This window comes from Anthonomus grandis, chromosome 3, assembly GCF_022605725.1.
Source record: "Anthonomus grandis grandis chromosome 3, icAntGran1.3, whole genome shotgun sequence".
NCBI lineage: Eukaryota > Metazoa > Arthropoda > Insecta > Coleoptera > Curculionidae > Anthonomus > Anthonomus grandis.
In genome coordinates this window covers 8,360,783-8,385,552 of record NC_065548.1, presented here as the reverse complement: position 1 = coordinate 8,385,552, position 24,770 = coordinate 8,360,783, and the positions used below count along the sequence as shown (strand labels likewise).

Genomic DNA, 24,770 nt, shown 5'->3' with positions numbered 1-24,770 from the left:
TAAGGCCGTTAGGACAGTACCAATCCCAAAGTTGAGACACCCTTGAACAGAAACTATTCGGCAATATAAGTTGTTTTGTATGTTGTTTGAACAGTTGTAGAAACCTTGTTCCTTAACTGCCTGGAATAAATAAAATGATGTTTTTCCAGGCAGTTGCAAATATTTTTTTCATCAAGTGCTTGGAATAAGTAAAATAAAATGTTTTCATAAAAAAATGGTTATTTTTCCAGGAAACTGTAGAGGCTACTTCTCAGTTCCTGGAATAAAAAAATTACGTTTGTCGAGGCAATTGCAGATATTTTGTTGTTCAACTGCCTGGAATAAGTAAAATGCCATTTTTCCAGACATTTGTAGATAATTTTTAGATATAGTGTCGATTTATAATCTGGACACCAAATGTAACATTTGTTGTACCCAATGTCATGTAAACAGATCCTACTAAGGAACTTAAAAGCCTAACATTGACCCTAGAAAGTCCAGAATTAATCGATTTATATAAAAACTCAGTAATTTCGCATTCGCTTCAAATTTATATAGGAGCATTTGTCTTCTCATATAGGTGCATCCCAAAAGTTTAAATGGTCTTTTATGCTATATAAACTGAATATCTATATAAAGTTTTACCTGTAAAATTTTATCACCCACATGCGCATCTTCCCTAATCCGTGCACTATAAGACATCTGACTAAATACCGGAGCGTTATCGTTGCAATCTGTCACGGTTATGTTTACTGTGGCAACGTTGCTTAAGGGCGGTGTGCCGCCATCTGATGGTCGTTTTTAAGCATTAAAACTGGTTATAGTTATAGCAGGGTTACTTACCGATAGCCTGGATAGTTAAAAAGTAGTCTTTGGCCCGCTCGTAGTCCAACATGTCCGCGATGGTGATCACACCGGTTTTGTTGTTAATTGTGAATTTCTTATGTTCGTTACCGCCGATGATCGAGTAGTAGACTTCTGCGTTCGCCCCGATGTCTTTTGAGGTCGCTTGGACCCGTACTACTTCTGTGCCTACGTCAAAGTAACAAGGGTTGATTTTAACTAGATTTATATTAAATGCTGCCTAAGTTAGCTACATAAAAGGTCTTAATAACAAAGTAAAATAATATATAAATAATTTTCAAACCGGGAGGGAGACACAAATAGCCTCAGATCATAACAAATACGAAAAATTATTATAAAAATACAAGAAAATACCATGACCTTATTGACCGAATTATTAATATCTTATCTTAACTATATGAAATTATGTGCTTCAGTAATTGTTTGTCCAAATTTCTCATGTTTCATGACGGATTGTCGAAACAGTGGGCTGCCAAGGCAGTTGTGTTTTCGAGGGATTTAAAATTATTTTTTTTCCAGTCATGGAATTAGTTTGAATTTCGTCCAGGAATTTATTACAAAACATTCATCTATGTAACTCCACTACTGTACCTGACAATTTTAGAAAATTAGGTTTTTTTTTTTTTTGGAAGAACCGTTAAGAATGGCGAAATTCTGATTTTACCAGTCGATTTTAGGGACAAAATAAGCATAAAAAAGGCTTTCATTCGAGTAGTGTACTTCAAAATTTAAGAATCGTGCGGAATATCGAAATTTGGATTTCACTGGCCGATTTTATAAAAAAAGTTTTTTTTTACAATTTTATGCATATTAATTAGGACTGTACCTCAATTGCCCAGATTAATTTATTAATTTAATATTGACCTTTATATTAAAATTATTTTACAATTCCAGGCAGTTGAGATCCAATTTCAATTAAAGTCCCGAGAATTTTAAAATAATTTCAATTTAAATGGCAATAAATGGGTCATTTTTAAAATATGAGTTGTTTCAATTATCTGGACTAATTAATTACTTTATTACAAACGTGCACATTAAAATTATTTTACAAGTCCAGGCAGTTGAGGTGCAATTTTAATTAAAGTGCCTGGAATCTTAAAATAACTTTTAACAAAAATGTGAATAATTAATTAATAAGTTTTAAAATAACAGGTATTTTAATTAAAATTGTGTCTTAATTGCCTAGACAAATCAATTGAATTGTTGATATTTAAGTTTAAATTACAATTATTTTACAATAGCAGGCAGTTAAGTATAAATCTAATTAAAGTGCCTAGAATTTAAAAATAATCTTAATTAAAATGTGAATAATTAATTAGTCAGTTCTAATATATCAGGTATTTTAATTAAAATTGCGCCTTAATTGCCTGGAATAATCAATTTAATTATTAGTGAAGTTTAAATAAAAATTAGTTTACAATTCCAGGCAGTTGAGGTATACAATTAAATGCTTGTAATGTGCCTGTAATGTTAAAATAATTTAAATTTAAATGTTAATAAGTAACTCATTTAAAAAAAAAACAGCTAATTTAAATAAAATTATTCCTCGACTACTTGAACTAATTAATTAATTTATTAATGACGTTTAAATTACAATTTGACAATTTCAGGCAGTTGGGGCATAATATTTTAAATTAATTTAAAATGACATGTCAGTAATTAATTAGGCAACTTTAAAATATCAGATATTTTAATTAAAGATAAAGGACGTTTAAAATGGAGTTATTTTACAGTTCTAGACAGTTGAGAGACATAATATATTATACATAAACCTCCACTGCCAATACTAATTAATTTATTTATGAATGACGTTTTAATAAAAAATATTTTACAATTTCAGATAGTTAAGCAATTAATTTTTTGATATTAGGCATTTTAATTCAAATCATTACTCAATTGCCTGGACTATTTAACTAATGACCTTTAGGTTTGATTTATTTTAACAATTTTAGGCAGTTGAAAGAAATTTTTTTTTTGAAATTTTGACACTTTATTTAAAATTGTACCTCTAAAAAAGTAAGCTTCTCTTGTCAGAATATCGATGATTCGTATAAACAAATCTAATAAAAAAAATCCTTATCGATGTATTAACACACGAATTCATATTTTATCATCGACGAACTAACAAATATACAGAATCTTTGTCTTTATCTTAGAATGTATATGGTTCATTTCCAAACTATTCACCGCTGACATACTATGACGTGGATGTCCAAAAATCTATAATTAGTTTAACAAATCCAACCGTTAATTAAAAAACATTAATGAATTTAGAGGTACGGATAAATTCAACCATTGACATACTAAAAAAATGATTTTTCTAAAATAAATCAATAAATACTAACCTTGTTTTTATGCGAGAATGCCGACGGTTCAATAAAAGCCACCATTGACTTATTAACATTCAGAATTCCATTAATAGTTATTTTATAGTTTATTACCCTGTTGCCAGAATGTCAATAAATTCATTAAAGATAACAATTAATCCACTACCGCATAGACTTTCCTAGATTATAAATGGCAATAAAATAAGGTCTATTGTAGGATTTGTGAGTATGATTTTCAGTTTTTCAACCTCATATTCATTGGATTTGCTCGTTAATGGAAATCTAAGAATTTTTTGATTATATTATATTTTTTTTTAATTAAAAGCACTTTATTTAAAATAGTGCCTCAACTGCCTTGTCTAGATAATTAATTTCTTATTGACATTTGAAATAAAATTATTGACAGTTCCAGGTAGTTGAGCAACTTATTTTTTTTATATCAGGCATTTTATTTGAAATTGTTCCTCAATTGCCTGGACTACTTATTCTCTGACTTCTAGGTTTGATTTATTTTAATAATTCCAGGAAGTTGAGGGACTAATTTTTTAAAATTTTGACGAATTTATTTAAAATTGTACCTATTTTTCTAAAATAAATTGATAACTTAAAATAGTAAGCTTCTCTATGTCTCTTTTGTCTTTATGTCGATGATTCGTATTAATAAATGTTAACAAACCATCCTTGTCACACGAATTTATATTTTATCATCGAAGAACTAAGAAATAGTTTTTCTAAAATTTAAATAATATACACAATCTTTGTGTCAGAATACTAAGACGTGGATATTCAACAAATTAATAATTAGCTTACACAATCCCACCATCGTTTATTGATTGGAATACACTAATCAATTTAGAGGTACATACGATAAATTCAACCATTGACCTACTAAAAGATGATTTCTCTAAAATAAATCAGTGCCATGTCTCACTCAGAATTCCATTAATAGTTAAACTTGAACTTCTTCTTTGTTTATAAAATAAAACCTTAAACTCTTACCCTGTTGTCAGAATGTCCATTAACTTACTACCTCCAGATTTTTTTACAACGTCATGATAAATGATGACAAGATTGATAAAGTGAATGCGTATGAAGTGAATATCATATTTATTCATTCTATCATGTGATTTTAATGGACTTCCAGGATTTTCTAATTTATTTCTATTTTTTATTAAATGAAATAATTCACTTACCAACAGCGTCAATTTCCGGAACAGTAGCAAAATAATACTTGTTCTCAAACTCCGGCGGATTATCATTGATATCCTGCACATTAACGATCAAATTGGCAACGGTGCTCAGCTGTGGGGTTCCCATATCCATCGCTTGAACGGTCAGATTGTACATCGCCCTGATTTCACGATCGAGCGGTTTTGCCAGAGTTACAATGCCACTATCGGCCGTCATTAGAAAATGATCATTAAACGAATCGATGAATGAGTATTTGATTTTTCGGTTGATTCCAATATCGGCATCTGTGGCGTGGATTTTCGTTACTAAGGTGCCAATTTCGACGTCTTCCGGTAGGGCCACCGAGTAATACGGTAAAGTGAACATCTAAAAATTATCTAGTATAGTAAAATTCTAAAATAAGTCGACTTATTAGAGCCGTATGGAGCTTCATAGATGCTAGAATCTATTGATAACTCTCAAATTTTGGGAAATTAAAACAGGTTCTGGATTAAACACGATTTTTGAAGTCCCAGTACAGGACAGGATTTCTCGGCTATGAAAAGAGATAGAGAGAGAGCGGTTTTCGCGACACCGTGCTAATTGTTAATGAAACCAAAGATGCACTAATCAAATTTGCCATAGCTATCTTAGTTTTTGTGCTACAGGGTGATTTTCAAAAAATATATATATATAAAAAAACATATTCCAAAAGTGAAAATTATAGCTGTGGATAACCATGGTAATGCATAAAAACCAAAATGATTACCGTCCTGTCATTACTTTTGAAGTTTCTACTTCTTGAAAATTATTCCTATTTATATTTTTCCCTAATCTAATGCTGATACTTATTGTTATTTGTGGTTTTCGTTTATTATTATCGTTCTACTTATTAAATAATTTTTTAGTATAAATAAATATGACTTTTATTTGATTAAATATACCAATACAAAACGTATAAAACAAATATAATAGAGTCCTTCGCGCAGTCTAGTTTTCAATAGCTTCTCCACTGAACCGAGCTATGAGCAAAGAATAAAAAAATATAGATAAAAAATAAACTACGAGTAAAAACTGAGATGAAAAGCTCATAAAAAAATTAAATTCCAATGATAACTAACTCTACGGGATGGCACTGTTCTACAATTATAAAAAAAAATCGAGAAGAAAAAAAAAAAAAAGAAATGGTATTACTAATTAAAATCCATTCTGCTAAAGTAATAAATATTTTTAGACAAAAACCTAAATTTGATTGTGTCAACGTTCAAGGATTCCGAAGGTATCTTATTATAAAAATATACAGTGTTTTACGAAAAACTACGTTAATAACAGAAAGGTAATTATAAAAATATACAGTGTTTTAGGAAAAATTACGCTAATAACCGAAAGGTTATTGTTTAATTATTGCCATATGGGACTTTGCATCATTAATACTTTTTAAAAGAAAAGTGCATGAATGAGGTATTCGACGCTCATCCATTTTAAGCTAATTTATTGGCTTATAATAGCTCGAAACCAAAAATTTAAACGTTGAAAAATATGATATGAATACCTACTTCATATTATGTAATAAAAACGCAGATCAGTACTTAAAACTTTGTCTGAACAGGTTAGTTAACCTTTACCTTAGGATTTATATATGTACCTATTTTGTCATATACCCAAGTAACAATTTAGGTTCTAAAAAGGTTATAAATAACTCCTAGAACCTGTTTAAGAAAAACTATTGATTATGCCATTAAGCACAAACAACGTTATTTATTAGCCCGCATGACCTCCTGTAGTAAAAAAAGGCCCAGCCCTAAAGAGGTTGTCGTTGCCAATAGGCTCTGGCCAATTTAAAACCAGATCGCATATCACAGAACCTATATAGCTAATAGAAATAACCTTTATCGAACCCGAAGATGCCTAAAAGTAACCCGTGTAGAACCTGAAAGCTTTTACGCCTACCTGTTTACAACCCTTTAGCAAAGTCCTTTTAGACTTTTAGGTGGTTATATAGTTTGGCCTGTTCGCCGGCTTTTGACATTTCAGATACATATTGAAGTATTAACATTTTGCCATTTAGTTTTAAATATGATACAGCCAGGGTAAAAATAAGACAACGCTAAAATAAAAAGCAATGGCGACATTTTCAGTAAGTATGACTTTATTTATATTATACTGGAATAGATGACCGATTTTCATTGCGCACACCAGTTTCTTGAAAAAGTTGGGTGTAATTTAACTGTAAAACACGCGCGCCTTTGATATCTCACAAATTAAACATTATTCAGTGCCAATAAAAAAAACAAAAAATTAATATATTTTTAGTTCTGAGATGCTTTAGTGATAATATGTACTTAAATGCTCCAGTGTCTTTATATATTATCTAATTTGTTTACATACTACATTATTTTTGCCTGTATTTGAATAGCTTATAAAAATGGAAGAATTACATTTTTTCTTCAAAATGGACGCCTAGCAGGGTATGCTTTGAAGCTGCTATAATAATTTAAGTAAGTATCAAAAACTATGTCGTAGGACAAAAGGCTTTAAAAATGCCAGTGGGTTTTAGAAAAAGCTAAAACAGGGCTGACTAGCATCTTCCAGGACTTATAGGCCACTTTTAATAACCAATTAGCTGGCAAAGTCTGGGCGAATTTCAATAAATGGCTTTTAGGCATTTAGTAGGATCTATTGGCATTATTTATTACTACGCGGGATTTTTTAAGTCTTCTTTATTGCAATTCAGTTTGCATTTGGTTTTGGTGGTTCCATTTACTGTAAAAATAAAAGTGTGTTTTTTTATCGTTCAAATTGCATACAGGGCTGTATTTAGGTACATAAAAAGGTAAGTTCATTTTAGTTCATATAATAAAGATAGGAAAAAGCGATTTTGATAAGATAAATACAGATTGCTGCAAGTTTAGAGGTTATGAGTACCAAATCATTTTTCTCTTAACACACCCATGCAATATTTCAATTCAAAGTATATTAGCACCACAAAAAAATGAAGAAATATAATAATTGTAAGATTGTATGTATTTCCAAAAAATTAATACGATGTGAATCCCCGAAAATGAACACTGTCAGATGTTATTTGCTGCCAACAATCGACGACAACCAACCTAATGCGAGGCGATCCGGTGTTGCCATGTCTTGTTGCTAAACCTCTGTATTTTTATTTAAAATTTTTAAAAGATCTTTAATAGCAACGTGTCTAATGTTATATTTCAGTGCCCAATCTTTTAAATCTTGACTAAAATCAAATTTCTTAAAGTCATCAATTTTATCATCTTCATTCCAATCCATCGATGAACTTGGTTGTTCTGAAGCCAGTTTTTCTGTTAAGCCACTGGTACTGGCATCGTGAATATCTGATTCTAGAGGATCAGGTTCAATGCCAAGACCGCCACCAGTTAAATTACGAGAATTATCTTCTTCCGGTGTATCTATTGCAAACTAATTTTTTTTTACGTTATAATCTACCAAAATTGTCAATATTTTATTTGTCATATTTACCTGACCAGTTGTAATTCGTTGGAAATTTCGCTTCACTTTTCTTTTAAAATTACCACTTCTTACAATTTTGTGCCAATACATATCTGTATTCTAAGAGTCAATGGCGTAGGATTTAATAGTCGCGACCGTCCGCAAACTGTGTTTTATTGTGACTAGTTGGTTAAACCTTATCCCATAAAGTTATCTTATTATCCATATGACTTTTAGCAAATCCTTTAGGTGTTAAAAAATGCTATATTTTCCGGAATGGGCCGTATAAAGTGCCCAATAGTTAGGCAATTGATTTAAGAGGTTCTGAATAGGTAATTTTAATGCTAAAATCGTTCTACATTGGAATTTTGATTGCCAAATTAATGCTGAAATATAACCTCTCTAAAACCTTATTATCTTAAAACCATCAAGCCCTCGTTTATGGCCATAACAACGTTATTGTTGACACTTGACTAGAACTAATTAGATTTTTAATTTACCTAAGGTTCCTAGTTCCTATTAGCACAAAATGTAACCTAAATAGTTCCATCAAGCAAGCCAATGACTATTGCAGAACCTTGGTGCGGCTAAAAGGCAACTTTAAAAACCAACTGCTTGAGAAAATGTTACTTGGGTAGATAACCTGAAGGAAGACAACCCGAGTGAAGAGTTAAAATTTAATATTTGTCAACTCGGATGTTTAGACAAATTTCGACCCCGAGTAATTAGAGATCAATATTTTAGTTGTTTAAGCCACTCCAGAAACCTAGTGCAGGAAAATATATCATGAGTATTACAAGTATAAACTTGTTCATGATCTGATGCTGCACGTAGATTCGAGTTCTGCAATTGGTTTATATACAAAAACTCAGGACAACACTCACATAATTTTTCCTAGAGAGCATTAAAGCAAGTTCGGAATTAATGGCTCCTGCTTTATTTTTAATCGAAAATAGTTTATAAGATCCATGAAGCAAATTTAAACTCTAATGGGTAGTTACAAATTCTACAAGGAATCGATATATTCTTTTACAATGTTAGAATAATACAAAAAACTGGTGAACATTTGCATAGGAAATAGATTGGAACCAATGGACCTGTTCGATGGCCACCGCGATCACCGGATCTAACGGTTTAAAAATTTTTTTTGTAAGGGTATTTAAACAATAAAATTTATTCACGGCAGTATGTCAACATGTAACAATTAAAATTTTCAACAGAAAATACTATTAAGAAAATGTATAAACTTCGTGAAACTTGTAGGAGACATAACGGTCTGCATTTTGAACAATACTTGTGATTTTTATAAAATTAGATTGCTATAAAATTGTTTAACTAAATTGTTAAACCATAAAACATTTATGGGACACCCTGCACTAAGCATAAATATATCACATTTACTTATCGCATGAGTGTAAAAACAAATGTAGTCTTATATACTGTAGAGGGTTATTCCTGAGGCTTAACCATGACGAAATAAGGGGCTAAGCTCAGATGTTATCCAGGGTGGAAAAAAACTTTTAATATAAAGGTTGTAAAGTTTAACATAAATCGTCAAAAACTGTTAATTGGGTGTGAATAACCAATCTAGGTTCTAAATATAAGGAACAACCCTGTACACTCTAAATCACACCATCGTTTTTAATAAAATAAAACTTACCGGAGCGTTATCATTTAAATCCGAAATAATCAATTCAATTTTCGACGAACATTCCCAACGCGTTTGCTCTACATCATGCACATGGGCAGTGAGTAAATACTTCGATTGGTTCTCCCTGTCCAATGGCAAAACGGTTTTTAAATCACCAGTATCCTTGTCCAATAAGAAGCTTTCCGACCCGTCACCTGACAGTACGTATTTCAACTTGGAATGGTCAGGTCCGTCTATATCCGTGGCCAGAACACTCAGCACAAAAGACCCCGGTAAAATACCTTCCGACAGTACTTGCCTATAACGGTACTTAAGACAATAGGGCGGATTATCGTTGGCGTCCAAAATGGCGACGGCCACTTTTGTCGTATCGGTAAACAGACCGTCCGTCACCAGAATGTCCAGGTTGTACGTGTCGGTTTTCTCGCGATCCAGCGATTTTGCCACATAAAGTTCTCCCGTTTGTCTTATTTGAAACTGAGAACTCGGATCGCCTAGAATAAGTTCAATAGTTACGAATTCCTCGGTTTATCACATCAAGGCTTACCGGATATGATATAAAACTCCACCGGGGTTGTCAAATCAACGTCCGCATCCGTTGTTGCTAGCGTTTGTAGTACGGTGCCGGGCAATGCATCCTCGTTAACAGCCGACTCGTAAAACGGCTGTTTGAATACCGTTGGGCTGTCATTGTAATCTTTTAATTTAATTATCACCTGAAATGTTAAGTCAGTAAACCCAATTAAAAAACATATCAGAAAATTCTTACGGTGGTTCGAGCGGAGTGTTTAGGACTGCCATTGTCAGTAGCCGTAACGTAAAATTTATATTCAGACTTAGTCTCCTTGTCGAGTTTCACTAAAGTGCTGATCCACCCTGTGTGACTGTCGATAGCAAAATAATTTACTATTTCCGAGTTGTCGGGGGTAAAACTGTATCTGACCTCGCCGTTTGAACCTTGGTCTTCATCGTGGGCGATTACTAAAAATAAATTATAAATGAAATTCTGAATTTGAAGATCGTTAGCGAAACACGTGTTAGTCGTAAGACTGTTTTGTCATTTGAGCGTCACACCATAAGACTATTAAACTTCTAAATTGCCTCATTTTTCTTTGTCTTTTTCATGGTTCAAAGGGATTCTTGCAACACAGAATTAAAAGGTAGACATTCTCGTCTCTTTCCAGTTGGAATCTTGATGCATATCAACCGGATTAATAGTCTTGTCGAATCTTTTTTGCTGTTTGATTTAATTTCAGGCAAATTTCGACATTCGTAAATTTATTTTTTAAATGAGACATTATTTAATGAATAAGAGAATTACTTCAGAGTAGCTCTTCTTAGATTTTGTGCTGCTGAGTTAGCTTAGGCGCAAATAAATAAATAAGTTTCCCTCATATTTCTTCACAAATACAATTAAGTTAATAATCAAGAAAAATATGATACACAAAAAATTTGATAGTTCATAAGAATCACAGATTGTTTAAACTACTTTGATCACAAACTATATGATGCATTAATACTGATTACTAATCATATATGTATATCTAATATAGAGAAGGAAATTCCACATAATAATAAGAAATTTTGGCAATTTGTCTCAAATTTCTTTAATTACTATCCTTATCAATAAGAAACTCCTATTTGCCGATGACCTTAAGATATTTTCCACCATCGTAAACATAAATGATTGTTATTCCTTTCAGAGCGACTTAAATTGTGTTGGTTTGTGGTGCACTATAGACCAATTAAATCTTAATGTCTCGAAATGTAAAGTGCTTACTTTTTCACGGAAAAAAAATCCAATTAAATTTAAATATGGTTTATCAACAAATCTAAATCGGTGTGAATCCATTTCGGATTTAGGTGTAGGTGTAATAAAGCACCCTGTAATCAAATTGCTTTTTATTGCAAAGGAGGCATTGCATGAAATAGACAACAAATTAAATATTAGTTGCAATAAATCTATAATAAATTTTTATGTTTTAATTTCATAATTTTTTTTCACGTTTCGTTAACCTATTGCGTCATATTTATCAAACCATTGACGTTAGGCATATGGTTTGCTATATAAAGTATTCAGAATACGTCATCGAATTTTAAAACGTCATAATATACCGGGTGTTCTATTAAAAAAAAAAGAATGCTGACGCCAAAGTTTCTACTTTAGGTACCCTGTATAAATTTTTTTAACAATACTAATCGATGTGTCCAAAAAATAAAAGAAAAAAAAATATCTGACTTTTAAATGAAATGTTCCTTTCATCGTAAATGCACTTACCGTTTTACTCTATTTCATGCAGAACAGAGTAAAATTCGACACGTTTAAACTTATTTATCGACGTTCTTTTAAATGACACATTGTTTAATGAATAAAGGAGTTATTTTTCGAGGTAATTAAGGTAAGTTTCAATTATCACAACAGGAGTCAAAAAGAGACCCAATTGGCTAGAAGGAATTAACTATTCTCTTCTTGGATTGAATTAACAGGAGCGTAATTTTTTAGGAATCAGTTTAATAACCTGGAAAAAAAATTCTTCCAGGCACCAGGAACAAAGACACTCAGCCTCCTGGAATAAATATATCATTTTCTTCTTGGATTTTGTCTTTCTGAGTTAACATAGACGTAACCTATTTTACACAACTAAAGTTCTTTCCAGAAAGAAATCAAAAACTGCTTGAACAAACCATGTAATTCTTTCCCCTGCAGCGGTACTCTCTAACTCGATAAACACAGAAATAGACAAGAAAAAATATAGAAAGAAAATATCTTTCTCTTTTTCTAACCTTTTCTCTATGTCAAAACGGTGAATTTTATGATGGATCTTCCTAAATTTATCTTATCTCTTTCCTAGTGTGTATTTATAATAGCTTAATATATTTTTTTTTTTTTTTTAAATATATTTACTATTAAATTTATATTTTAATATTTGTCTTAAAATCTAGATTTAAGATAATAATATTATTAATTTTGCCTTAGAAATGGAAGAGAAAGAACAGACGATTGAATTAAGGATAATAATATATATATATATATATATAATATATATATATATATATATATATATATATATATATATATATATATATATATATATATATATATATATATATATATATATATATATATATATATATATATATATATATTATATAGTATTTTATATAGTATATATAGTATTTTCAAAATTTGTGAAGAGTAACAAAACCCATTTTATTCCTTTCTGTGGAATGTGGAATCACTGGGAATTTCCCAATTTCGGGGCGTAAATAAGCGTGGATAAACTACATGACCTTATAACCTTAATGATCGTTTTAAACCTGAAAAAGTAGTTAACAAATTATAGTTCACTCAAAGATATACCGTTGATCTTTTGACCGCAATAAAACCCTAATTATCTGTTGTAACCAAGTGATTTAAGTAAGTTATTTTTTTGTGGACTTTTATGGTATAACATTTACTAATAAAATACTATTCTTTATTTTATTAGTAAGTTTCATTTAGAATCACTTTCAAGCCTACCCTATCCCCTTTATCTCTTCTTAAAAACGTTGGTCCTTGCACAATGGGGTTTAATGGTCTTATATGAGAATATGAGAATTCGTTGATTTTCTAATCTGCTATAAAAACATCCCCACAACAAAGATAAATACATCTTTTTTCTCAATGTACTAAAAAGAGACGAAAGTAATAGCAAGACCATACAACCTCTTTCTATATTTCTATTCCGAAGGTTGCCGACAGCAACCCGAACTCTACCCGATCGAAGCCACTTGAGATTGAGAGTAGAGTTTAGACTTTTTTTCTATAATAGAAAGAAAATTTCTTTCTATCGAGTTAGAGAGTTCGCTCGTAGATACTCTTTAATCTGATATCAAAAAACAACCCCTTTCAGCTCTAAAGAAGTATTTTAGTTTTTGTCTTTAAACCCCCCAATTCACTAAGTGGTTTTCATGCCAAACAATGACAAAAAAACTTACTATTAATATTAAAAACATTGCTTTTACCCTTTAAAATAGACGTTCCCTCGACGACATTCTCGGCTAATTGTATAACGTACGTTCCACTTTCGAACTGGGGCGCGTGATCGTTTTCATCTTGAACTTGAAGTACAATTTCGGCCAATGCGGTCAAGGGGGGACTGCTGTCGGTTAATGCGAGCACGCCAATGAGATGAGTCTGTTGTTTTTCGAAATTTAACGGTTTCGCTAAGGAAACTTGGCCCTGGGAGTCGATGGTGAACTGAGGACTGTCATCCCAATCAGATACTAAAAAAAAATCGATTATTTGACGATTAAATTTTACGAAAAAACGAAAAGCGTTTCACCGAAATGTACTTACCGATTTCGTAGTTGACAGTTAGGTTTCCCAAGATTTTTAATTTGGTGATTATGGTGCCGGTGGCCGAGTTTTCCGAGAGGAAGAACTTGCTGTCTTTTCTTTCGAAGGCGGGCGGGTAATCGGTCGAGCCCATTATTAAAATGTTTACTGGTACGTCACTGTGCTTTTCCGGTTTTCCTTTATCAGTAGCGCGCACGAAAAATTGAAATACTTCTCCAACTACATATAAAAAAATAAGTATAATAATATGGATATATAGCTGCTTAATGGAGGAGCAGGATGTATCAAGAATATTGATATCGTTTAAGAAGCTTAATGAAACATAAACTAAATTATTGTATAATTAATGAAAAAGAACCTTCATAGTAGACAGTATAGATTTTTAAATGAATATACTTCTAATGATCGAATATTTTGTGTTAATATTCTCCAAATTAACCAAGAATAACAGTAAAAAAATTCCCTAACTGCAATAATTCCTGGTTGATTTAGAGAATATCAATAACACTCGAGACATTTTTAGAAACATTCGATGAATATTCCTGTGTTATTACGAATACTAAATCCGACTTACCCCATGTCAAAACTTTCCGAATTAAAAACACTTCCCCGGTGGATGGATTAATTCCAAATATGCTGGCCACCTCAGATGACTTTTTCTCGTAAATTGAGTATTCCAGCATTGAGTTGGGCCCATAATCTTCGTCTACTGCTTTAATCTAACAAGAACAAAAAATACATAAAATGCGTATCAATTTTTAAGTTTGTACCTTAGTGAAAGCAATCCCAACTGATAAATTAGAGGGGATGCTTATCTTGTACTCCCTAAGCAAAAACCGTGGAGCATTATCATTGTCGTCCGTCACTTTGACGCGAACCGTCAAAAAATCACTGAGACCCCCGCCATCCGTGGCCATCACAGGGATTTCGTACTGTTTCCTACTTTCCCTGTCCAAACTAAGACAGAAACAGAGATAACCTTTGTTCGAAACGTAAATCATTCCTCACCTAATCCTCGTAACAATTTTCCCGGTATTTTTGTCAATATTAAACACCTCACTGAGCAAATCCGAGTGGATGCTGTAGCTGACGGTGCCGAAAGTGCCGAAATCCGCATCCGTGGCATTGACCACGGCCACAGTGGCACCCGCTATTTTATTCTCCGGCACAGCGACATCTAGTGGTGGCAATATCAAAATCGACTAAATTTTCGGCGGGAAATTTAAATGGAAATTGACCACTTACCCATGATGATATCTTTAAATTTAGGCGAGTGCAAGTTGGCGGGGATCAGTTCGACTTTTAATCGGGCAAAGCTGGTGTATACGCCGTCGCTCACCGAGATGTTCAGCAGCATCATTTGTTGGTTACCGAAGTTGGCGAGGTTTACTAAAAGGGCAAACAGGTTTTAATTAATTAAGTTTTTTTTGGTGTATATCATGGTATAGACAGCACTAGTTAGAATCCTTAAAAGTTACTTTTAAACTCTTTAAAATGTTGGGCAATTATGACGCAGATAATATACCACAGCACAACTTGGGTGGTACAGCAATCATGTAACAGGCTCTAATTTTTTTGTGTCTTGAGTTTTTTTACATTTTGGATATGTGTATAAGCTGTGATTCTGCTTACATGCTGAGGAAGAATTCTCTCGGATTAAGCAAAAAAGAGGCTCAATCAGGGCAAACTTTGCTGTGTGCCTGTAGAAAATTCGGAAAAGGTTAAGTGGTGTGTGTGCACTTACTACAATTTTAGCAAAGGAACCAATTTCAAAATTACCTAAATTAAAAGAAAACGCATTTATAATGTTAAATGAGGATAAATGCGTACTTAGTTGTTCGGTTGATTTTAGCTAAAGAGAGAGGTAGAACAGCACATTCTTAAAATAAATTGATAATTTGAAATATGTTTTATTCAAATATTGTCTATTGTTAAATTATATTAGGATCACACGTCCTCCTCTTTTTATCTCTTTTTTTCAAGTAAAAGTATCCTTTGTAGTTTTTAAAGTAACCTTTGTATTTTGATTGTTACTTTTCAAAACAGTTTACCAAAGGTAACAAGAAGTAACGGTTAATAAAGGTTCAAGATAACTGATTTTTAAAACAGAATATGGTGGTTCTGAATATTTTTCAAATCTAAAAAGTACACGAGCGAAATTGCTGCTATGATTAAACCACATAGACGGTGATAGTAAATATTATTGAAAAGGTAATTTTTTTTCTATCTAATTAATTTTATTTAGTTTAAGATGTACCTATCTATTTATGTATTTTACTGAAAAATAGTAAAACCACCTATGTTTATTGCAAATAAACCTATATTTAAACTCAATTTTTATTTCATTTGCGTCTTTTGTCTTTAGTAGAATATTTTTCACCTTCTTTGTGTTTCCACTTTTTTAAAATTTCTCGTCAATTTTGTTAAATAAATAAATGTATAATATAGAGTACGAGTGTATTTTTCCCTTCTGTACTTAAAAATAAATAAAAAATAATACACGCATATTTTATATAGCGTAGAACGGAAAGTAGAGCGGAAGAACGGTCCATGTGGAGCACATGGACCGTTCTTTTTCACTCAGTCTCATTGTAGGTAACGGTATTGAATTTTGGACCGTTTTTGAGCTCATTCTACTTTTGTTCCTAACAGAAGCATTTTCTCTTAAACATTTTTTCAGTGTAACATTCAGTCGATGAAACATCCGAGATGTTTGTGATGCTCCTGTAATCCTTCGATTTCAATTCCTTTTTTTTAGAAATCAGAATCTAGATGATGAACGTGACTAAGATCAAGACCATCAACTAGAATTTTTCAGCGAAAATGCGATTTTTATAGACCAGCGCATTATGTGCCTAGTCATTGTCAGCGAATTGGTTCCAAGTAAGTATATCTCTATCTTCTGCCTAAGGAATGTCGACAATTGATAATTTTTTCTTTAATAGAATCAGCATAATATGTCTATCTACTTTAATGTAATCTATGTGATGGTACAATACCTTTTAATTACTTTATACTTAAATATAGTCAATTTTAACTAAATCACGAACAAAATAGTAATTACGAATTATGCGAACGTAGACGAAATAATGATAATTTTCGTACTTAACATGAGATGGCTTGTGAAGAAGTTCTGATGATGGGAGACTAGAGAGGAGGATTAATATTCCGACATTTATACCTGATTTAACTATTAATGGCAAATATAGACTACTAAAAAACTTCTTGTGCATGTGTGAATTAACTCAATTTATTTGAATAACTAACGTTGTGTAGACCTATTTTTCGCTAATAAACAAATAATAATATGACCTAAGATTATGGTATCTAGAGAGAGTAAATCTTTATTATCTGAGCATTCGTACCATCCTTCCCTCCTTATCAATTTCGAATCAAAATGGCGATCTCTTTTTAGAATCGTTTTAAAAAAAGTAGGCAGAATAGAACTAAACCAAACTTACCAAGAGTAACAACTCCAGTACTAGGGGCCATAGAAAACGTTTGCTGTTCATTCCCCGCCACAATCGTATACCTCAAATTATTCTTATCGACGTCATCCAGATCGCTAGCTTTCACAATAGTGACGAATTGATCGCGTTTGGCCGAAACCGAGACGCCACAAGAGTAAGACAATTGCTCGAATTTCGGTGCGTTATCGTTCATGTCCAGCACCCGTACCCACACGTGGGCGGTACTATTTAAACTGGGTACCCCTTGGTCAGTGGCTACCACCACGAAATGATGTTGTCCGCTCGTTTCATGGTCCAGACTCTGTTTCAGGTAAATTTTTCCTTCTTGCTCGTCGATGTAAAAGTAGTCGGTTGCGTTACTCGTTTTATCTTGTTCGATTGAGTAGAGGATTTTCTGGTTAATGCCGGTGTCGTTGTCGTGGGCTTTTACCGTTAGGACTAAAGTGCCGAACTGGAACGCCTCTGATACCGATATGTTGTACGACTCTTGGGTGAATTCTGGGGGGCAGTCGTTTACGTCCGAGAGAACGATAGATACCTGGAAATACTTGATTTTAATATGCAGGGTTTTCTTTAATATTTCAGTAAAAAGTAGGAGCAGTGTATAAATTCAGGACTTTAAAAATGGTTATTAGCCTGCAGCGGCTCAGAGTTGGCTTAGTCATAATAGCGCAACACAAGTCTGGCATTATCAATTGATAAGACCTGATCGTCAACATCTTAGAGGTAGTTGTATTGGCTATCTGAATGGTTTATCATATGAAATGATTTTAGCTGAAACTCACTTAGGACATTGAAAGACTAGAATCAGTAAACAACAACTTTGCTTGAATTCAACATGTACTCGGGGGGCAGAGGGTATTTTGTTTACAAAAATACTTACCGATTCTAGGCTAGCTTCTGTATAGCATAGGAGATACCATTCCTAATAAGGATGGCAAAACCTCCAACTTTACCATTAATTCTATCCTTCCGTTCTATATTATAACCGTTAAGAGTTATTCTATGGTTTGGTTTCTGAGACTAAACATACCGTGTGTTACAAAATTCAGTGCAAATATTTTAAGAGCGTATTGTTTAAGTTAAAATAAGACTTTTTGTTCCCATAAACGTGTGTCCTAAAAGGCACCCCCTCAGAGCTACAGCCTGCGTAAATTGCTAAAAGAAAGTCGATTATTTGGAACACTGACGACAGTTATGCGATAAATCTTTTAAAAAATTGCAAGTTTTTTTGAGTGCTCTTGACATTTTCCGTCCGAAAAATGGTGTAAAGCCAATTTTAGGGAAGGATTTAGGGAGATTTACCCTTGTGATGGCCTATGACCTTATATATCTGATGAGAAATTTGAAAATCTTGAACACCATCTAGTTAGCTATAAAAAATCTAAAATTATCATTTCTTGCATTTTTTAGATAATTAATTTGATTTTACAAAAATTAAACCAATCTTCTTTTTTTTCTAATTTAATAGTTTAATTGGGTTTAATCGCGTTTCCCTTTCGTTTACCAGGTTTTTCTCGAAAATGGTTAATTTTATTGCATCGAAAAACTAGATGGTGTTGCTACATTTTTAATTTTTTTATCAGAAACCTAAGATAGAGCACATCAAAAAGGTAAGCCCCCTGAATCCTCCCCTAAAATTGGACTCGCACCATTTTTGGGGTAAAAAATGAAAACAGCACCCAAAAAAACGGGGATTTGCAAATTTTCAGGAGATTTGACGCATAACTGTAGCCACGGTTTCCAAAATTCGATTTTCTTAGTATAACTTGCGTGAGCTGTCTCTGAGGAGGGACATTTTAGGACACAATATGTTTATAAAAAAAAGTATTATTTTCACTCAAACAATATGCACTTTTGTAACACCCTATATATAATTGAGTGTCTAAAGCTAATGTTTTAATAAAGTTACATTTTGCGACTGCTGAGTTAACATTCCATTGTATTATCTTTAGACTCTCCTTGAATGTAATTTTTAGCAATAAGTATTTTATTTATAGTACTGTAAACATATTGATTTCCAGACACATTATTCAAAGAAGAAGGCATTAAACTTGCTTCTACTAAATTCTTTTATCAATTTAAACTTAATATCCTCAAACATTTTTTGATACCCACTCAAAGGACGACTACAAGAATTTCAATCATAAACTCACCCATAATTAACGTTTGTAATTGGGACTACTGATATTAACTTTTCATTTTTCCGACGAGTTACTTTCTGAATAGTTAATTTAATAACTAGTGAATTTATATTGGTAAAAGTATTATTTCTTTGTCTATTACACTGATAGTTGTTCTGTAAATTATTAGTTATGGAAATTCATTTTTTGAAGATACTAAGGAGGCAAATCTATTTTTATATACTAAACTAGAATAGGAAGGATTATTGATCATTTTTTCAGCTTATGTGAACGAAATATTTGGATTTGGACATACACTCAGTATGAAGATTGTTGTTACAGTGTACACAATTTATGCATAAATAAATACATATATAAACATATATACGCCCTGAAGCTGTAAAGCTTGTTAGGGCAAGAAAAAAATCCGTGAAAAGTCCATATAGTCTATAAAGTCACATTCTGTTTAGCCGTTTTTTTCACAACTTTCACATGTCACAATCGATATTTCTGGTCCATTTCGGGGTTTTACACAAGTTAAGAATAATTTATCTAACTAGTAACATTTTATTTTGACACAAAACATGTAGTACATATATTACAATCACACGAATGTATTGTTCAAATTATTTTAATCATGTTTCTACTTACGAAGCTTATGCAATGTTTGCCTCGAAATCCAGTCTTCTAATTTTCTTTTAAAGGATCTCTCATTAATTATTAAGAGCTTTAAAGTTTGTGGAAGACAATTGTAATGTTTCCATTTATTTCTAGGTTGGAAAAGTTTGGCAAAGTATGAGAATAGGATGTGCTCGTAAATGGAAAACATCCTACTTTGTGCTTATTTAGTGTTCATTTATTTATTTAAAACCACTGACCTATTTCTTTAAAATCTAATTCAATTAATTCTTTTAAAGACTTCGGCGATTCTCCATCATAAAAGGTAACAGTATCGTCGGCAAAACTAATTATACAGGGTGTCAGTAATTTCACTATCCAAACAATCAAAAAGTAACCAGAAAAAAAGTTACGACAGTTTTATCTTTGCTAACCGCTAATTTTACCGACCCTGTATACATTTTAGCATACAATATTATTAAATCAGATAGTAACAATAACAGTAGTAGGTATATGATAAAAATTTCGAAAAATAACAACAAACCATCTTCAACAGGAATTATAAAACACCCTGTAACATGAAAACGATTTAATTTTCAAGATTCCTGTATATGAAGTTTTTGTCTTATTTTTAGACAAAGATGCGGCTGGTAAAATATTGCGATGTAATTTCGGGACACCCTGTATGTCCCCGTGAATGTATTTTTAAAAGACCATTTATATAAGCAAAAAATAAGACAGGTCCCAGCACCGTACCCCACACTTTTGAGTCGTTCAATGTTAACAAACTGGGACCTGTTTCCTTAATAATTTTTTTAAGATATTCAAAGTACTTCCTCATATGACCAATTTTTCCAATTTTCCTATAAGTTTTTTATGACACACCGTATCAAAAGCTTTTTTAACATCTATAAATAGAGAGTTATCAATTTTTGAGGTCTGCGCTTTTTGAGGATTTGCCTTTTCTAAAGCCAAATTGGTTATCAGAGATAATTTTTTTTTCCAAAAAAAGAAACAATTTGGGATTCAATAATGGTTTCTAAGATTTTTGAAAATTTTGAAATGAGTCTATATATGGTTCTGAACAACTATAGACGGATATAAAATCCGTCTATAGTTGTTCAGACCCATTTTATCTCCTCCCTTAAAAAGTGGTTTAATTTCTCCTATTTTAAGAGCAGCTGGAAATGTTCCAATTTGAAAACACAAGTTCATTAAATAGGATAAGATAGGTGCTATTTCATAGACTTTAGTAGGAACTTTTACACCTTTTTTATCTCTACACTAGTTAGAAGTGTGACCGTAGACAATTAAAGCATATCATCACTGATGAGCAATAAGTGCGTACCTCACATTTTTTAGTGTATCGCTTGGTTTCTTTATAAACTTTTCAATACATTCTGGTAATTTATTTAACGGGAATTTTATGGTTTCCATTAACTCTTCTTCGGAATAAGAAGTATCTACACCCCTAACAACTACTTTTTCCCACAAGACTTTTAATCTATTTGCGAGTGAATAGCTTGTGTATGCAAGACATCAAACTGAGATTTTTCCTTATATAAAACAGAAAAATGTAACCTGATACAAAATTATATTAAATTCTATATTCACAGAAAAATTAAATAAACATGACAAACTTACGGGTACTTCGGCATAAACTCCCGACACCGAATCGGTCGCCCTTATAATCAGCTCGTACTGTGGAGTCGTTTCAAAATCCAATTCGTCCACTACCGAAATCACACCTGAAATGGTTTATTTTCATTAAAATATTGTTAAAAAAAAACCACCGTGAGTGCAGAAAAGTGTGCAAAAAAAATCATCTATAAATAATGTAATTCTCCTCTAATTAGGTAAAGTTATATACAAGGCATGATACTATCTTATTTAAATCTCAAATAAAATATCACTTTACTGTCAAGTTGATGCTACATTCTACCCAGGCTTAATTTCTACTCATATCTACTTTTAAACTGGAAAAACAAACTTAATCTAAAGGTTTTCCGCGTTGCTTTATACGCATACGATGACATTACGCGAACTTTTCATACATATTCAAGAGGAGTAAACATGGAAAGTTTCGAGTTTAAAAGTTGTTAGTAAAGTTTTTGCCGTACGAAGAGTTGCGCTGCATGCTAAGCAAAAGTTGAAAGGGATATAAATGGAATGTTACTACTATTAGTGAATGCACATATACACGCTTTTATTATGGGATTAAACTAAATAGATTGTTGAGTAAGTGATGATTCTATTTAGTTTTAAGTTAATTATTTTGAATTAAAAAATGTAATTTAAGAGGAAAATCATTGCACGATTAACGACGATTATTGCATCTTTAAAATATTTTTCAGTACATAAGTAGCAAAGACAAAAAATTGGGTACATATAGTGTCCAAAATTCGAGGGTAACAGTGAGGGAAAATTGACAACGATATTTCGTTTTTTGGCGGCCATCATCAGCCTAAATTGTAAAATTAATGAAATCATCAATGATAACTGTGATGTTTACGCAAAGAATCTATAAATAATTATTTTAGTGATTATTAGGATTCATTGATTTAGAATTAATGAAAAAAATTTCTTGATTAAGCAAAAGTCTCTTATAGTGAATTGATTTTACATAATTATTTCTTTAAAATGAAAAACTTCATTAATGATAAATAAAACTGAGAATCGATGAAGTCAACATTGATTCAGAAATTATAAAAAAAATTATTGTGATTAAGAAAAACCATCAATTAATTAATTAATTATTAAAATGTTAATCAATGGAAGAGTTATTATAACTTTGAAAAGCTTTTATCAGTTCCGCATTAGGGTTCATTGATAAGCAATAAATAAAATGACTGTTATGACTTGAGTATTTATTGAGTAAGAATTAATAAATTTATTATTGTAGTGTTTATCAAAAATCGTCCACTTTGAATCAATAAAAAAAGGTTCCTCAAAAATCTTACGTATTGTAAATTGATTCCTAGTGATTATGAAGAATCAACAACTTATAATCAATTAAAAAAATTTCTTGATTATGCCAAAGTTGTACGGGTCATGAATAAATTAATTATTATTAACTCAGTTAATTAAAATCAATGAATCATTGACATAAATCCATGAAAAGACTATAATCGTGACGCAAAGGAACTATGAGTAGCGAGTTGATTAATTAATTATTTTAGTGATTATTAAAAGTCATCGATTTAAAATCAATAAAAAAAACATAGGTCGTGAATTGATTAATTATTGATTATAAGGAATTAACTCTCTAAAATTAATGACTTAACTAATGATTAATAAAATTAAAAATTGATCAAATGAACGTCAACGCAGAAAAAATTAAAAAAAATTTAATTAAGGAAAAAAGCCACGAATTGACTAATCAATTAATAAAATTTTAATCAAGAAGCATTAATATACGATAAATAGATGAGTTACTATGATTTAAAATCAACGAAAAAAAATCCTTAATTAAGTAAAATTCTTAAAGGTTGTGAATTAATTATAAAGACTTATCTCTCTAAAATAAATTACTTAATTTCAATTATTCAAATTCTCAATAAAATTGATAACTGATGTAATCAATATCGACTCAGAAATCATTGAAAAAAATTTTGTGGTTAAGAAAAGCCGCGAATTGATTTATTTATTAGTGTAGAAAGAATGGACTATTAATCAATAAAAAAAATGTCATTGTCTTTAAAACATTTTGAGGGTAGAAATTAATTTACATGTAAAAATGATCTGCTCATCTCTGTCACTCTCATGACAAGCTCTGAGTAATTTCTTAGTAATGAAACTCATTAGTTTTTATGTGAAACTAAAATCAAAAGAGTGGTTATATGAGTTTTCACAATATTTTGATTTTTGTAAAGCCTTTGACAGTATCGAGATTTTTTCAATTCACTGGAAAATTACTCAATGACTCCTGTATTTAAAGAGTAAATTTGTAAGAATCATTTTGGTATAGAAACTAGGCAGCGTTCATATGAAAGTGAAATAAATGAAATCGTTATAAAAGTTTTCAAAATATTAAGATTTGTGTAAAGCCTTTAACAATATCCAGATATCTTTAAACCATTGGAAAACTACTCAATAACTGTAAAATAGTTGTATTTACAAGGAAACCTGTAAGGACCTTATTGGTAAAGAAACTCATCAGCTGTCATATGAAACTTAGACCAATAAAATCACTACATTACTTGTCAAAATATTTAGATTTTTGAAAAGCCTTTGATAATATCAAGATTTTTTTAATCTATTGGAAAACTGCCCATTAACCAAGACGGTTGCATTTACAAGCAAGCCAGTAAGGAACTTTTTGGTAAAGAAACTCATCAGATTTCATATAAAGTGAAAATCAATAAAATCGTTAAATTAGTTTTTAAAATATTTAAATTAAAAAAAAAAAATCTTTGACAGGATCGAGATATTCAATCCATTAAAAAAATTGCTGAATTACTCCAATAAAAAACGGTTATATTTAAAAGAAAGCTTGTAAGGGCCCCTTTAATAAAGAAACTCATCAGCTTTCATAAGAAACTAAAATTAAAAAAATCCTTTCAATTAATTAAAATTTTTGTAATAATATCCCACAATTATTTCGGGTACTTTTCGTAGGACCTCCATAAGAAAGAAATAGGTACTAGCCAGAAGACTATTTGAGTCTTTTTTTTGAAAAAATGACTAAAATCCGTTGACTAGAAGTCAAGATAATGGAATTCTTAGTCTAGGAGTGCCTGTAAGAAGAAAAATAAT

General features: G+C 31.4%; 1 protein-coding gene across 8 annotated transcripts in view; it reads right to left on the bottom strand.

The window, feature by feature from the left end:
* Nucleotides 1-24,770, bottom strand: part of LOC126734302 (fat-like cadherin-related tumor suppressor homolog) — a 450,385-nt gene that overhangs the window by 66,927 nt on the left and 358,688 nt on the right. For all 8 annotated transcript variants that reach the window (XM_050437862.1, XM_050437863.1, XM_050437865.1 and 5 more), the window contains 14 exons: nucleotides 21,660-21,763; nucleotides 17,266-17,812; nucleotides 15,050-15,193; nucleotides 14,813-14,981; nucleotides 14,575-14,761; nucleotides 14,379-14,523; nucleotides 13,805-14,023; nucleotides 13,471-13,731; nucleotides 10,235-10,446; nucleotides 10,013-10,181; nucleotides 9,475-9,959; nucleotides 4,364-4,727; nucleotides 823-1,011; nucleotides 625-767 (listed from right to left, as the gene is read on the bottom strand). In XM_050437862.1, the coding sequence (XP_050293819.1) occupies nucleotides 625-767; nucleotides 823-1,011; nucleotides 4,364-4,727; nucleotides 9,475-9,959; nucleotides 10,013-10,181; nucleotides 10,235-10,446; nucleotides 13,471-13,731; nucleotides 13,805-14,023; nucleotides 14,379-14,523; nucleotides 14,575-14,761; nucleotides 14,813-14,981; nucleotides 15,050-15,193; nucleotides 17,266-17,812; nucleotides 21,660-21,763 (3,338 nt within the window). The remainder of the gene's footprint in view (nucleotides 1-624; nucleotides 768-822; nucleotides 1,012-4,363; nucleotides 4,728-9,474; nucleotides 9,960-10,012; nucleotides 10,182-10,234; nucleotides 10,447-13,470; nucleotides 13,732-13,804; nucleotides 14,024-14,378; nucleotides 14,524-14,574; nucleotides 14,762-14,812; nucleotides 14,982-15,049; nucleotides 15,194-17,265; nucleotides 17,813-21,659; nucleotides 21,764-24,770) is intronic.